The sequence below is a fragment of the Pagrus major genome, chromosome 11, assembly GCF_040436345.1.
Source record: "Pagrus major chromosome 11, Pma_NU_1.0".
Taxonomy (NCBI): Eukaryota; Metazoa; Chordata; class Actinopteri; order Spariformes; family Sparidae; genus Pagrus; species Pagrus major.
In genome coordinates, this window is record NC_133225.1 from 28,832,610 (window position 1) to 28,850,136 (window position 17,527).

Genomic DNA, 17,527 nt, shown 5'->3' on the forward strand with positions numbered 1-17,527 from the left:
AGGGAAACAGGCAGCAGAGATTTGTATTTGCATGATTTCAACACATCACTACTCATGTTTATAAATGACGGCAAAAGAGCCAACGTCGTGTAAATTATTCTCTTGAAGAAACATGTATGTTATCAGAAATATTGCAGTAGTGGTGAACCAGTGAACCAGAAACATGTTTCCTAACTGCATTTAGGAAAAAATCCAATCTAATCTCAGGGAAGGAATTTAGCTATTAGAGAACCGTCCCAATGGTAACTGAGGAATTACTAAAGTTAGGTTAGCTAAGGTAGGATGGCATAGATCCTATCCTTAATGAAGATGGGGACCAACACTGAATACTGAAATACAATGATTGAAAGGCTACTCAAACCATAACTGTCGGAGAAGTTAACATTGATGTTAGCCAGCTGGAAAAGCTAACACAGTTAACACTGTAGGATGAGCTAAGCTAGCCTCTCCAACAGGCTGTTGCTGAAGCTAACACAATGATAGCCTGTGACTCTTTTCATGTCATTCAAATGTACCTTATGTTTACACATTTGCCCTGGACATCTTTCTCTGCAGATATTTTGTACACATGTGTGTAACCATTTACCTCTCTCTGCCTTGAGGAGTGTGATGGTGGTTGTCAGCGCTGTGTCTTCTGTCTCCTCTGGAGCTCTGCTTTCCCTCCACCTCAGATAACCAAGTCTGTCAACAGAGAGAGAGACAGGGGGAGAGAGAGGAGTTTACAGTACACACAATATATTTTGACTGACATCAGCAAGAAGCTGTATAAATCTGTATAAACTCTTCTTTTTTCTTCCCTTACCCTTCATCTCAGTCTAAGGTCTTACTGTCAGCTCTTTATTTGCTCTAACAAATCTAAATCTCCTCCCTCTCATACCTCATTTTTGTGGATTTCTGAGCGCAGCTTCTCCATGTTACATATCGTCTCTGATATTTTGGGCTGTAGGCTGCTGGGGTCTCCCATCTGTGGATTCTTCTCATACACATCCTTCATCTTGTTCAGGGCGTCTCTGAAAGACACAAACAAGACTTGACAGTTCACAGGTCATAAAAGTGACAAACAACATAAACACATCCACATTGATTCAAATAGGACAAGTGAGAACAGATTCATCTATTATTATTATTTTCCTTGATTTTTCTGGATGAGTGATGATGGTTTGTGACTGCACAGGGAGTTGTTTGGAGGCCCTACCTCTGATCCATCTCTTTCTGGAGCTCTTTGCTGAGCTCATCAATCCTCTGCTGCAGCCTCTTCCTCCTCTGTTCGGGGGGTAAGTGGCTGAAATCCTCCAGAGATGGGGCCTGGAGGTAAAAAAAACAAATGGACACATATTTTAAACTACTTATAAATTTAGAATGAAGCCAGTGATGTGGAAGAGTGATCCTGTTATACAACAAATACAACAGATGGAATAGAAATTCATCTACATGTTTCTCTGATGTGTGGAGGGATCTGTTAAACTGGTATTTTGAAATGTTGTCTCAGCTGCCTCCACTTGTTAACACACTTTCCACAGAATGAGACTTCCCAAATCCGAACCCAAATCAGCATGTAGCTGTTATATTCAACTTAACTAAAGGAATTGTTAAAGGGAAAAAAAAGGCAGTAATCCTGTAGTTGCAAATATCAAAATGTGAGACATTAAAACTGCCTGATGCACCAAACACACTGAGACATGTTGAGGTTGGAAGTTAATTTGTGATCTTATAAACAGCAGTTGTGTTGAGATTGAATGGAAACATTTAAATTACAATTAATATCCTGCTTAATAATACTCAATATTTAGATATGTATATACTTGTTTGCAAGGTTGGTACTTTTACTAATTAAAAATAACAATTTTCTAAGAAGTGACCCAATTTCCCTCTGGGAAAGTGTCATTACTGCTGAATTAACTATACTTAGTAGTATTAGTAACTGACATTAAAACGGAGTAAAACAGACAAAAGCTGAGGAACTCAGGAAATCTATTTTAACTAGGAGCTAAATTTACTATCACTACTGGGTTTATACTGTGTGTTGGGCACTACAGGAAGTCCTACACAGTGAGGATTATGTGCATGAGCACCTACACTGCTGGGTCTTCTCATAACTACTCTAAAAACTCACACACACTTACCGTCTTGACTGACCACTGACGCATTAATCATTAAAGTAAAAAGAGACAAACGACATGAAATGCTGGTTAGTTTTCAAACAGCCACCATGATGCCAGCGTGTCAGCTTTAAAATCAAGTTAGGTCGATATGTGTTCCCAGTGCGGCCAGAAGGTAAAAATCTAAAATGAACCGTCACAGACCAGTAGGCGAGTGTAAATATTCTCACATAGTTCATGTTTATGAAATAACACATGTTGTTTAATGGACATGAACTACTATTTACAGTTGAATATTTATATTGGCCCACTGCTGCGCAATGATTCCCTTCTGATTTCATCAACAACTAAGAAAGTATCCACTGTGAACAGGGGCAGCATTCATATTTCTGTTTGGCATTAAGTTACAAAACCTTCAATAAATAAGAGCCTGCTCCGCAAACTAAATTGTGATTTTTTCTTCTTCATTGATTAAAAAATAGGGACAAAAAGGAAAACTGGTAGTAAAAAAAAACGTTGGGCTGAATGAGTGGAAGAAGTTGAAAATACATTCTTGTACATAAATATTACTTAATAATCTTTAAGATGAATAATTAAAAGTACCCTGTGGAGTTTCTAACCAGTCGTAGTGATAAATAGCTATGTTTTTTAATGCGGGTCCCCTTTTTGTTTGTTTTGAGATCAAGCTGCCTATCCTGCTATTCTACTTATGGACAGATGGCGGGAGTGATGCACAAATAAGTGTATCAAGGCGTCGAAGGGCTCACGCACACTAGGCAAGCCGTACCATACCCGAGCATGTTTGACCCCATAGTCCAGTACCAAGCAACTGGGCCAAGTGTGAGTGCGCCGTAACAATACTGAGGGGAAATATGTTCGTGTACAAACATTTACCTACTTTCATTATTGATTATTTAAGATTATCTTCTTGATTAATGGATTGATTGTTAGTCAAAAAATAAGAATTAGTGTATTATCGAAATAGTTGTCGATAAACAACAGTCCCTGTTGGATTGACTTATTGACCTTCAGGCAAATCTAGGTGGCTGGTAATTATGTGTGAGTACAATATGGTGCAGATCCTAATAAGAATATGGATCTAGCAGATTTAAATATGTTTTTATAAAGGGTTGTCATTTTTACATCCATTATAAGTAAACAAATAGAGATAGAAAACTGCAACTACCAGCGTGTGCAGCTGTGTTGTTGAAGGCATGTGCTTTCTTGAGTGTCATTCTACTATTTACTGAATTCAACATGATTATAAGGCTTCAAGGATACCCACAATGCATTTTGGTGTGAATGTAAACTTGTGTCTGTTTACAAGAAAGCTCCACAGGATACTTTTAACTTGACTTCCTACACAGTTTATCAAATCTGTTTCCACCTGTCTGACACAAATTAGACAATATTCCATAACCAGTGGGTATATCAGTGGTCAAACCAACAGTCAGTCAGCCACTTCATCCACTTGTCCTTCTGACGGCCACTTGTCAGATGTAGCCAGCATGAGAAGCAACCAATCACAGATGGTCCTGACAGAACTGATGAGAGCGAAAGCCAATCAAAGCGTTGGCTTGGCACTGAGGCGGGTGTTATTTACTAGTTTGTATGATACTGTTAACAGAGCCACTCCAACACACACAGACACACACACGCACACAGATCACTGCAAACACATGCCAGACCAACATCACAGCACCACACATGATGTTGGCCATTTTCCCCCACACAACACTGCAACCAGAATGCCAAAAATCCCCCAAATCCCTCACACACACACACACCATCAATCACCAAGGATCCTCCATCTTGTGATTCGAGCTAAAATCTGTCTCATAAATCAAAGAAATGATTAAGAAAAAAGAAAAAAATCACACAAAAACAAGAGAAATAAATGGAATAAAAAAGGGAAAGGAAGAACAAGGAAACAAACCAAGAAAGACAAACAAAGAAAAAAAGACCAAATGAGTGACAGACACAGTACAACAGGATGTCTGCAGGTTTCATCAAGTTAAGAGTTCTGAAAATATCAATCAAATGAAAATACGACACTTTCATAACATCTAAACCATTTTTAGATAAAAATGAGGTCTCGAGTTTAACGGAACTCAGTATGTTTTCTGTTGTTTTCAAGGAATGGCAGACACCCTGTGGAAGAAATAAAAAAACAAAAAAAAAACACACTGATGTCAACTTGTCTTAATCAAACACACTTAAACACTACTTCCTGTCTCACCCCTCTCCTCAGGCCCCTCAAATTCTGGGGGATTCTGGGTACTGTAGTCTTTATCTCAGACAGATAGTGGCTCACTAGGTCAGAGCTGAACCGGGAGGAAGGAAAAAGGTGGGAGGTGGAACGGGGACGAGAGGAGGAAGGTGGAGGAGGAGGAGGAGAGGAGGAAGGGGACTGGTGGGGCAGCAGGAAGAGAGGACAAAGCCAGAGGTCAGGATGACACTTTACTTTGTGAAAAGTATTTCTCATCTGATGATGGTTTTCGGTTCTGGGGGAAGGAGTCCGTCATGGTCCCTTTAAAGACCATTATTAAAGCATTTTTACACCTATTTCACATCAACATTGATAAAAAAAAATCATCCCCTAACCCTAACCGGCTGTCTGGAGTTGCAGGACTTAATGTTTTATAGCGCAGAATAGGTCGTGTTGGGGCTGGACTTGGGTAATGGCAGGTGTTTGCTGGTGGCTTTTAAGATAGCTTTATATATTTCTAACTTCCCATGTGACTCTGATGCTTTTAACTCCTAATTTTAAAACGTGAAGCAGGCTTCAGATTAATTATAATCAACAAAGCAATAAAGGGGCTTCTCTCGAGCCAGATCTCATTGAACATGCACTTACCCATAATAGATGAGTGTGACGTTAACATAAACAATTTTAATGTATTAATTCTAGAAGTAGCTATCTTTTTTCCCCCGTGTTAGCCCACACACCACATTGCAACACACTAGCTAGCAGTGTTGTAAGAAGAAGAGGTCAACTGATATGGCTTTTTCAGGGTCGATACCGATATTGGTTGTTAGAAATCAAGGAGACTGATAACTGATATATATGTACTTAAGTATCAAAAGTATAAGTAAAGTAAATCATACATTTATTTACATGCATGTACATTATATTCTGTATACTATGGGTTGACTGATTACTGACCTGATCGATTATCAGAACTGATATTCAGAATTATTCTGACATTTGGAATCACTGTTTTTTAAATCTAATTGCAGATAAAATAAATTAATTTTAAAAAAAAGTTGCTGCTTTGGCTCTGACGCACCATAAAATCTGCAAACTAACTACAGTTATCATATAACTGTAGAGGGTAAAAAAGTACAAGCCTCGAAATGTTGTGGAGTGGAAGTATAAAGTAGCATAAAAAGGGAATACTCAAGTAAAGTACACAAACCTCAAAATTTTACTTAAATACAGTACTTGAGTAAATGTACTTAGCTACTTTTATCACTGCTAGCTGTGTGTGCTCTGATCCTTAAATATGTATCTGTTCCATGTTTGTTTTGTTTTTTAGTTTTGTTCCAGCCTGATCTATACAATTCCACCCCCCCCCCCCAAAAAAAACACACATCTTAAAGCAAGACTGAAGTAAATGCAACTTAATGAAAATAATATTAATTTCATGATCTTATAAATTTTTAAGACCTGTCGAAATAGTATTTAAACGTTTTAAGGACCCGCAGAAACACTGTATGAACACAAGTGAAAGTTTCCCCTTTTTTTAATTACTTCTTTGGAACTGCAGATGAAACAGAATTTATGATTAAAAAATTCAGGACTCCCACTCAGCCATGAAAGAGTCAAAAGCATGACTCTTGTATGACTTTTCCTCACTGAATCAAAGCACTTTGATGACTTCAAACTGACTCATTCAAGCTTTTTAAACATTAGCCCCAAAGAACAGGAGGCGAGGGGATGTTGGTGTTATAGGATTACATGAAACAGTGAATTCATATTTTTTGATGTCTCAAGATGACTCTTTATCCAAGTCTCTGAGAGCTGTGTCTGTTAATTATTTCATGCCATTTATGACTGTCTGAAAGGACCTGAAAATGTGTGTTTTCAGACAGCTTTTCGAGCAACTGAATCCCACATGAACATAGTATTTCCTGCCAAGGACGAGGAGTTAGAACAGTTTTAGTTATTTCACATGAGGTATTGCTATATTTCCTTTTGTGTCTATGCTCTTTTCATGTGGTTGAAGTGGGAGGGGCGCCACTGGAAAAAAGTGAAGTAATTTACTTCCACATGCCATTCAAGATTTAGTCATCTTAGAATCAGAATCTCAAATCACTCTCATATAACTGATGAGGCAGATAAAATGTAGCCAAGTTTTCAGGGGTTTTAAAATCCCAACTTGTATGGAACACACCTGATAATTTAGGGCAAGGTGTGTTAAACAATTAAACTAACTCATATACACAAACACACACCCTTATCCATCACACAGGTTCCTGTTACTGTGAGGCAGCTGATGACGTTAACATAAACCAACAGCAGGTAGTCAATGATTAACCAACATGGTCTTTATAGAGCAGGCCAAGGTCCAAGTGTATCACAGAAAAGATTTGAGAGTGTTGTTATGAACACTGGAAAGGTGACAAAAACCTACGACTCAACTACGAATAAGCTGTCTGGGGGAAGTAGTCTGTCATGATCACATAACAGGGTTAAGATTCTTATTTAGAAAAGTGTTAAGCACATGAACTCTGAGCATCTGACTCAAAACTACAAGCACCCCTCAGTGTTTATACCTTTGGTTTCTTCCCAAACAGCCACAGCTTGTTCTTGGTTCTGCTCGTGTGTTTAGGGTCAGGTCGTGGCCCCGGGGCCCCTTCTTTCTCTCTTTCTCCTTTCGGTGTGCCGCTGATGGTCCCGTCTGAACCCGTTCTGCTAAGATTCTGACTGAAGTCCTCAAAGGGGAAGTCGCCTGGAGGATCAAATCCAGACTTAAACGACTCCACGACGATAGATGCATCCTGGGATGAAGGGACAATAAAAACAGAAGGATAGAGAGAGAGGAGATACCAAGCAAGTGAAAATAAGTTCTCTTATCAACATTAACGTTCCTTTTTGCCCCTCTCCATGCCTCCAATATATTAAGTAAGAGTTTATTTCTTCAAGATACTTTTCTTACAGTACATCTGTCCTCCAGTCTACTACATACCCTTCGCTCATCAACAGCTTTGGCAGCAGAAACCATTCCTTCGAGACATTTGGAGACAATGGGAATGACTCTCCGCTCTGCCTCTGCGAAGCTCCGGTACGTCTCTCCGAGCTTCACTGTCCGACGTTCGTCCATGTCCTGCAGGTTCTGTGATGGAATAAACAGTAGAAATATGGTGCAGTGCTGATACTTCAACAAGCCTCTTGGCAGTTAACAACCCCAAAGTTATCAGATCCTCTCCCTGTGCAGTACTGATAACGAGTCTATATAGGAATTGGAATTTACAAAATTTAAGTGTCAGAAAAAATGTATCAAAGTTGTTCTTTAATGGAAGCGACAAACTTGTGACTCAAATTCAATGTCTGTTAAAACTTTTCTTGTGAAAATAACATGTTTACCTTGAAGATGTGCGGTATGGCGTTGTTGAAATGTTTCCACTGCTCTGCGTTGAAGTTCTGTAGCTGAGCAGCATACTCATTCTTACTCTCATCAGCCATGTGAGTGCGCAGGTAGAGCTGGGCTTTGGCCTGAACAAATCAGTGCAAACATTAGAGCCACATCAGCTGAAACTTCAACAAACTGTCCAACATGGTCACAAAAGAAAAATGCACACATTTAATTATACTCCCGAACAAATGGGACAGCTGCTGCTGAAATTTTTTTTTGCATTTTCCCCTTAAAGAATGGAAACTTATGTTTTAATCGGAGTCTTAAGGGTTCAAACAAACCACAAATACCCATTAATTCTCAGGGATTTCTATTGCTCTCAACACTGTTCATAAAATAACTTTTTTGATTTTTATAGGATTATGTTTCCTGTTATTTTCCTCTGTTAAAAACTGTTATACAGACAGTGGCTCATCTAAAACAAGGCCTGCTGGGCTGTGCTTTAACCTCTATACGGAAAGGTTTATTTTCCTTCAAGCTTTTACTTAATCCACATAGTCTAATTATACAGTAAGTGTAGGGGAAAGAGAGCTACTGTATAATTTCATAGGCATCAATTATACACTGCTAACTTTAAGTAAAACAAAGTACTAGATATCATGAAGTTAGTTTTTCTGTTATTGAACTGTGGAACTTTAAATATGGATTTTAATCTTAAAAGATGAAAGAAGTGTGTGTTTATTGTCTACCATGTTAGAAATTTAGCGGTGGCTCATGCAATAATTTACAGTGTTGAGTCATCTGCCCACTATAGACTGAGGATAAACATGCTGGTACTGTCACTGATAATGAAAAAGGAGGAGCTGGGAACAAATGAACAAAAATGATTGACAGCACGTGAGTTGCAGGTGTGCTCTTCCTACCTTCTCCACCTCCGATTTGGTGGCATTGATGTCATTATCTAACCGATCGAAGTTAATCTGGGATTTCTCTGCTTCTTTACACTCTCTTTCAAACTTCCTTTTACTCTGCCAGAAAGAGAGACAAAGAAAAAGAAAGAGAGCACATTGTTAGACATAAAGGGCATACTGTTTAACCTCTTCATTTTCATGCAGCCCCTATTTCCTGTCATTTTCTGGTTTTAAACCACTTTTTATTTTTATTATTTTTACGATATGCGCTGATATGAAAACTTTCTTTTTAGACATTATAGTGCCGAAAAAGATCAGAGCTCCCCCTTCAAATAACTGATCCAACATGATTAAACATTTGTGATCCCATTTTCAGAACCCTGCTTCTAATTTGGATGGTAGAAAGTCGATGTTATATGCAGTCTTCATTGCTATAGATGTTGACATGAGGAGTCTTAACCTTTTTCTCACATTTGACCATATTTCCTGTCATTTTCAAAGAGCTCTTAGCCAATAAAACTACAAAAATATGTGAATGAGATGTAAAAAAGAAGAAAAAAAGCCAACAAGGGAGATGAATCAGACAGAAAGAGATGGTTTACTTCCTGCCAGCCCATCTGGGTCAGATTAGTAGTGAAAAAAACACAGTGAATAGCTGAGACGTTACAGTCCAGTCACTAAGTAGTCACTATTAAAGTCACACAGACCACACACTAAAACACTCCCTATCACATGTGCCACAGTAAAGTAACTCAACTAACGGGCAACGGGCCAAAAAATGTGACTAGACACGTATTATTTATAAATTTAACAAGCAGCAATTAGCTTTTCAGCTCTTATGGAATTGTGGTGGTTAATTATAAGTTTTTTTAATGAGATTGTTAGAATATAACTCCACAAATGCAATTAAATGACCTCAGAAGTGACCGAATGGAATCTCTCTCTCTGGAGGTTTTTAGGAGCCAAAAAGAAGGTTGTCAAGGTCCAAATGTGGCACATGGGCCTTTGCTTTGGATTGATTTGGGGGGGGGGGGGGCTGGTCTACACTGAGGCCTGTGTGTGTGTGTGTGTGTGTGTGTGTGTGTGTCCTGGCCCCTGTCCTTGGTCCCCATGGACTGGGAAGTTTGCCAGGAAGAAGAAAAGACACTGCTGTCTTTTCACAGGCGGAAACAAACAATCCAATGTTATATTTTCTATTAATTTGAAGGAAAAAAAACATTACAGAGGAGCCTCTAACATTAATGTTAATTTAAAAACATATACAATCACCAGAAATACAACATTTGTCACTTCACTAAACAATGGTATGTGTGGAATTATGGGGGCAAAAAAATGGATCCCCATTTGTCCTACAGTTACCTTTGTTTGCATTTCTTGCATTCCTCATGCAAACAAGTATGAGAAGAGTACAGCTGGCCTTCGCTAACAGAGAATATTTACACTGAACACTTGATTTTTTTCTCTCCATCCCTCCTCCTTCTCCCTCCTTCCACACTTACGTTGTCCATCTGCTTCCAGCTATGATCCAAATACTGCTGGGCCTTCCTGCCCTCCTGTAGATGCTGCTCTCACACACACACACACACACACACACACACACACACACACACACACACACACACACACACACACACACACACACACACACACACACACACACACACACACACACACACACACACACACACACACACACACACACACACACACACACACACACACACACACACACACACACACACACACACACACACACACACACACACACACACACACACACACACACACACACACACACACACACACACACACACACACACACACACACACACACACACACACACACACACACACACACAAACATACACACAAGAGACATTTAGACAGAACCACAGGAAAATATATAAAAATAATGTGTATAAGAACACATTCATATGCACATACACAAAATGACTGGACTTCACAGTTACATACACAATAACAATCCTGTGTGGAGAAATGAGCTGAGGCTGCAGCCGCAGTCTTGTGACTAAAGTAGTAAAATAAGAAACTGCACTGAAAACTAGTTACTTATTACAAAAGCCAGTCGCTATGAACGTTTTGCATTCATGGATGTTTTTTTCATTCTTAAAGAATTCTTATTGAAAAGCCTTTGTGCTTTGAAATGTTGGTTGGACAAGAGAAGCAATTTGAAGACGCGACTTTATGCTCTGGGAGACTGCAATAAGTACTTTTCACTAAACAATTAATCATGTAAATAATCGGCAGATCGATCACTCATGAAAATATTATTTGGTTGCAGCCCCAATCATACGTTGATGTTCAGCTAACATTTAACATGGAAACACTCACATACATAAGACGTTTTACCTACTTTTAAATCAACTCAAAATACTTTTTTGGTAAAAGGAAAACCATCTTTGCTTCCAAATACAAAGAAAAAGAGACACTGCACTGCCAGCCTTAAAGCAAATATTAGCAACTTTAATGAATCAAGACAACTTCTAATTTCCGCTTTAGCATGTAGATTGTTGCCTGCGGGATTGTTCTACCATTTCATTTATTTTAAGACATCAATATGATAAGCAGAAACAAGCAAGACCATAATTTGGAACAATAGCATGTACATTGTCTTATAATGTGTCATTGAGTGAAATGTATTGCATATCAGGAAGAGGGCGCTGTTCTTCCAAAGCACATTGATCTCAAATTTTCAGCAGAAGGTGGCAGAGGGTAAAGACAAATGGCTTTAAACATCTTTATCGTCTTGAAAAAAGCCACACAGAAATCAAAAAGTACAAGGCATCACAGGATACTGAGGGAAAACAGCAACATCCGTTTTATGGCGGAGGGCAACAGGTTTGCTGAGAAACTGCTGAGTAAACTGAGAACCTTGAAGTCTGAACTTGTGTGTGTACTCACGTGCTTCCTCTCAGCTTTGAGGTCTTGGCTGTACCTCATCAGCTCTCCATACACCTTATGAGCCATCTCCTCCGCCACCACCTCCCTCTGACCAGCATAGTCGTTGAGTTCATTCAGTATAGAGTAGAAGGACAGACATGACGTGAACCTGCAAACACACATTGAACATGGGATTAAACCTGCATGCACCAAGCATCCTCTCTGGTCTGATCCCAGATGCATCTGCAGTCATACTGTGTCAATTATGAGTTTAAACAGGAACCTAAATATAAACTAATATCTAAAGTACAACATGTGGATTGATTAGTGTGGTGTAGGATGAGATATTTTACATTATTGCATGAGTCTCCTGCATTACTTTAGCCTTGCAGTGACTGTACACATCCTCAAATTTACCATGTTTTATTGCTAAAAATAAATATTCTTTTTGTACTAAGAAGCAACAACAAGAACAAAACAGATTCACATTAGAATTGCAATTAATTTCTTCAGAGATTCTGAATCAATTCACAAATTCCAGGAATTCATTTTTGTATGTCAGTCATGACAGGACAGACATTGCAAACCATATCATGTTTAATTTTTGCAGCTAACTTTGAATAGCGAATTTATATTTCTGTTTTTATCTCCATCAAGACAACAAAGCTTAACTACCATATATGTTCCATATTGCAATTCAATGGCTCACTGCACAGTAAAGGCCTTTACACACTAGGAGTGTTTTTTGTTGTTGTTTTTTTGTGCAATTAATTCACACACAGATTGTGTCGTGAGTATTTTCACCCTGAACGTGAATATTATGTGGCAATAATGCAACATTTTTCAAATGATACAAGGTCAATTTGAGCTTTTCGCATCCTGAATGATGTCATGTTGTGCAAAACAGACGTTTATGTTAGTCAGCAGCCTGTACTATATGACAAAAGAAACCTAAATTATCAAGTCAATGTGACAAAGGTGACTGAAGCTGTTATACCCAACTGTGCTCTCTTCTAATCCACCAGACTACTTTGATAGGAATGGTAATTTCGCCTCGCAGGAAAACACAGGAGTTGCTGCTCTACAGCTGCCTTGATTGGTTAGTTTGTTTGTAACTTGGGTGTAGTAATATATCTTAACAAATTGGACTGGACTGGATCCCCGAGACAGGCAGGTGAGATGAACCCAGTGAATGTGATCTCTCTCTACCTGTCAGCAAGCCGGACAGTGCTGTGGTGCTGCTACCCCAGACACCCCCGGGGGTCTCTCTGAGCTGTGCAAGCTGCCGTCATTTTTCTGCCAATCCTGCTTGATCTGCATTAAGTAATAGTAATATACTTGTGTCGCAAATTCATCTATTGGAGCATATATCACAAAAATGTGCAGTTTGCCTATGTGAATAGTTTTGAAGCGAAATATTCACAGGCGAGTAAGAACGATTCATAAATGAGTAGAACATTTTATAGACAGTAAAATTTATTTGTAGAATCAGTGCTGCTTGTGGCTTAAAATACCAGGATTGCCAACAATAATTACTTTCATTCACTTCAATGTAAATTCAGTGTCATTACTCTCTGCACCATATGAAATATATTTACGGTGTTGTTATAATGTGCCATTTTTACAACAAAAACAGTCCAACAACATCCTAAACATTGTTTCTGTAGTGTGAAAGAGTGTGTCTGCTTTCGAGATAAAATGTTCCTTAAATGGCCTGAAACACTTGCTCAGTACACTGTTGTTATTTGACCTATTAAATGTTTGCAGACACAGAATTTGCAAAACCACATCAAACCCTGAGTCTGAATCCTACAGATGAACAGTCAAGTATTATTTCCAACACCAGAAGGATAAAAAATATACTGTCTAGCAGGCCTTTTACACTCTTACAGCGTGCAGACAGTCAATAAATAAAAGCATAAACAAATCCTGCAAGTTTACTCACCTCGGCTCCTCATCTTTAGAGCGCTTTGGACAGTATTTCTTCACCAAGTTCCTGATAGGAAACAGAAAGAAGCAGACAGAGACATTAACAAGAATTACCACCTTGTATGCCTCCACATACAAGTCACGTTGCAGTTTCTGAGTTGTGGTATTGAATAATGTCCAGAGTACTTGTTTATAGTAGAATATTATGAATCTCACAGTGAAGTGGACTTTTGACCTTTTGGATTTTCATGATTTTATCCTATTACACATTTGTGTGACATTCATAATTAGCGGATGAATTATTGAGTTATGACCAAACTAGAATTACTGTATTGCAACTGTATGCCTCAGTGCACCATTGCTGTTTCAGAGCTGTGGCATTAACTGATGACCAGAACATTTTTTTACTGAATATTAAAACAGTGCATTTAACCTCTGACCTTTTCATTATTAAATGTCATAACTTCATAATTTTCCCTACGAGACATTTGTATGTCAAATTTTATCATGATCACTGGATTAATTCTTGAGTTATGGCCAAAAATGTGTTTTGTGAGGTCACAGTGAGCTTGACCTCTGACCTTTTGCCACCAGCAGTGCATCCTTGAGTCGTAGTGGACATTTTTAACAAATTTGAAGAAATTCCCAGAAGGCGTTCTTAAGATATCGCGTCCACTAGAATGGGACGGCTGGATGGACAACATAATGCTGGTGCAGAGGCATAAAAACATGTTTGTGAGGTCAAAGTGACAATCGACCACCAAAATTTAAAAAAAGGTAATCCCTGAGTCCAAGTGGACATTTACACAAAATTTGAAGAAATTCCTTCTAGGTGTTCCTGAGCTATTGCGTTCACAAAAACGGGACTTACACATACAGACAACCTGAGAACATCATGCCTCTGGCCACTGCTCTCGCCGGCGCAGAGGCATAGAATTGCTGTATGCTATTTAAGCCTGGTAGAGAGGCAGACACAGACCCAGGCAGTCAGACAGATAGACACACACACACACACACACACACACACACACACACACACACACACACACACACACACACACACACACACACACACACACACACACACACAAGCGTTCAGAAAGAGAGAGGTTCTTGGTATTTTATTAAAGATGAATCAAAAATTTAAACATCAAAGTCTCTGCCTGTGTGTTGCTTCAGGCATTGACGGTACAGACTGCAGTCGAGCAGTGAGTTAATGATTTAACTAGAGAGCAGAGGAGAGTGTGTGTGTGTGTGTGTGTAGGTGTATTCTGAGGGGATTTCCCCTCTTTGAAATCACTGGGACTCTACTGGTTTTTGATGAGGATTACTGGGTTTTACTGGGTTTGTGCCTGTCGAGTCGTCTCAACAAGCGTTAAGGCAGCACATTAAAAACACCAATAAAGGCCTGACATGTTGGATGTGTGGCAGCCTAATTGAAAGGTTCTACGATTGCCTAATCTGAAACAGTCACCTGCAAAAAAAATTCTTTCTAGGTCACTATACAAAAATATATAGGAGTTATTTATGAAAACTGTGGGGCAGGCTAGCCTGTTTTCAAGCCAAACTATTCAGTGATATGATTTGTTTTACATACTGGAATGTACTACTGAATGTGTGTCTTCAGTGTGTGTGTGTTTGTACCGTAGCTGCTTGGCGTAGTTTTGCTCTATGTCCAGCCTCTCCTTGACAAACTTTGCGTATCGCTCAAGAAAGTCGATCCCCCACTGAGTGTGTTTGTCCAGATTATCAAACTGGTCCTGAAGATGAAAGAGGAGGAAAACAAGAAAGAAAACAATTCAGATTAATGACTGAGTCAGCAAATCAACAGAAACATTTTTTCACATGTCAAAAAACATTTCAAAGAATCTTAAAGATGAATGAATACAAAGTCAAATGGAGGTGCCTTGACTACTGGATGGAAAACTCTTCATCTTTTCCGACACGTGGGGTTAAAATTCAGGGTGACTCAGCAGTCTGCCTGCATAAATATAAGTCAGTTCTTATTCACACAAATAAAACACACATGTCCTCCTGCCAGTGACTCAGCGGTAAGAGTTTTGTTTGTCTGCCGTGTATACATACACACATCTAAATCCAACATGTGGCAAAGACTGCAATCCAGATTAAATTAGATTCATGCATAACAATCATTACACGGAGCCAGATTTATGATCAATATGAGGATCAAGTGTTGCCAAGATGAAAAATGAGCTTCTCCACTAAAGTCCATGATCCAAGCAAATTACACAAGAAAGCCAAAAGATAAAGAAAAAACTGGAAACAAAACGCAAAGATTCTTCATTTACTGTCATAAACGACAAAGAAACGCAGCAAATCCTCAGATTTAAGAGGCTGGAACAAGCAATGAAACAGTGAATCAATTATCATCATAGTTTTCTTTCAATCGTCTACTTGATTAATCGAATAACAGCAAGACATTCTGTAACATTATGACCCCTTCACATTTAGTGAATCAGTTGTATATATGTGATGTCAACAAGAAGCCTCTACTTTGTTTGTGTCAGTTGTTTGCGTGTGTTTCTCGAGGACAGACAGGCAACAATAGTGCTGCTCAACTGAAGAAACACAATCATTCACAGACCTTGAACACACACACTCACAACATACACACACACACAGGGATTATAACAGCTGGTTTGTTGTCAGATGTCTATTTGTACTGACAATAAACATCTCCACCCTCTTCCCACCATGCTCTGTGTGTGTGTGTGTGTGTGTGTGTGTGTGTGTGTGTGTGTGTGTGTGTGTGTGTGTGTGTGTGTGTGTGTGTGTGTGTGTGTGTGTGTGGATGTAGTTAAGGGTATAGAGTCTAGATTACAGATTAAAGAGTCTTAACCGGTGTTGTAAAAAAGTACCTAAAAGTCATACTTGAGTAAAGTAAAGATATTGTGTTAAAAAGTTATTTTGGTAAAAGTGACAGTCACCCATACAAGTAGCACTGGAGTGAAAGTCTTAAAGTATCTGATATCAAACTATGGAAATCGATTTTCTGGTTATAAATGTATTAAAGTATTAAAAGTACATGTATAAGTAAACTATACATATATTTACATGTTTGTATTTTATACTATGGGTCAGCCTGGCCGATTATCAGATCCAATATTAAGTACAACTAGTTAAAAAAAAAAAACATGCAGTGAGCAAAAAGAACATTATTCGTCTTCAAAATGCAGTGGAGTGGAAGTATAAAGTAGCAGAAAATGGAAATACTCAATCAAAGTACAAGTAACTCCAAACTGTATTTAAGTACAGTTCTTGAGTTAATGTGTTCAGTTGCATTCTATCACTGGTCTTAACATTATTTAGTTTCCTGTTATGTTATTGTACAGGACATATTCACAATGAAGTCACCCAAATCTCAAACCCGCCTTGAATATTTTTTATTAACAAAAAATATTTTAAATTACTGTGAAAGTATTTTCAAAGTGAACTGCTAGATTTTTGAATGTTATGTATATCATCTTGGAACTTTCATTTTGCTTGCTTAATTAGTCCATTACATTTCACAATTCATTATCTTTATTTATTTCTCATTTCTCGCATGTTATGTTATGAGACAAGGCCACTCAACATCGGAGACTTTGTTGTTGTACAGCAGCCTTTTTTCATCCAATTTGAAATGAATTGTTTTTACAATATTCATACGTTTTGTTAGTCATCTAGATTTGATTCTCTAACTCATCAGTGCATTGTTCTCTGGCATCAGTGGTGACGTGTTCAAGACAAATCAGTGTTATTATAGGATGATAACTTAACTAACCTCAGCAAGTTTCTGGATAATATTCATAATCTCCAGTGAAACCAGTTTGCTTTGGAATTTATTGGCTCTGATACAAAGTCTGCATTCAGTCTGCAATATTGTGAATACAGTAAAGCATTCAAGAAGTTATGATCCCCAAGGACAGATCCAATGTCACTGCAGTGTCCTCACAAGTATAGAAACATGAGTTTTATCAGGCCTAAGACAGACAGAGGAGATTTTCTTTTAAACCTTTGTTAACTCAGGGTTGCTTTACAGCGCACACAATGTCTTTTTCAGCAGCACTCATTCACACAGGGAACCTAGCCAGTACAAACACCATCT

General features: G+C 38.5%; 1 protein-coding gene across 2 annotated transcripts in view; it reads right to left on the reverse strand.

The window, feature by feature from the left end:
* fnbp1l (formin binding protein 1-like) overlaps positions 1–17,527 on the reverse strand; it is a 55,908-nt gene that overhangs the window by 9,816 nt on the left and 28,565 nt on the right. For both annotated transcript variants that reach the window (XM_073475947.1, XM_073475946.1), the window contains exons 2-12: positions 15,064–15,179; positions 13,436–13,486; positions 11,512–11,659; positions 10,089–10,151; positions 8,602–8,706; positions 7,690–7,818; positions 7,292–7,438; positions 6,879–7,103; positions 1,196–1,305; positions 878–1,010; positions 587–681 (exon numbers count right to left, since the gene is read on the reverse strand). In XM_073475947.1, coding sequence (XP_073332048.1) covers positions 587–681; positions 878–1,010; positions 1,196–1,305; positions 6,879–7,103; positions 7,292–7,438; positions 7,690–7,818; positions 8,602–8,706; positions 10,089–10,151; positions 11,512–11,659; positions 13,436–13,486; positions 15,064–15,179 — 1,322 coding nt within the window. The remainder of the gene's footprint in view (positions 1–586; positions 682–877; positions 1,011–1,195; positions 1,306–6,878; positions 7,104–7,291; positions 7,439–7,689; positions 7,819–8,601; positions 8,707–10,088; positions 10,152–11,511; positions 11,660–13,435; positions 13,487–15,063; positions 15,180–17,527) is intronic.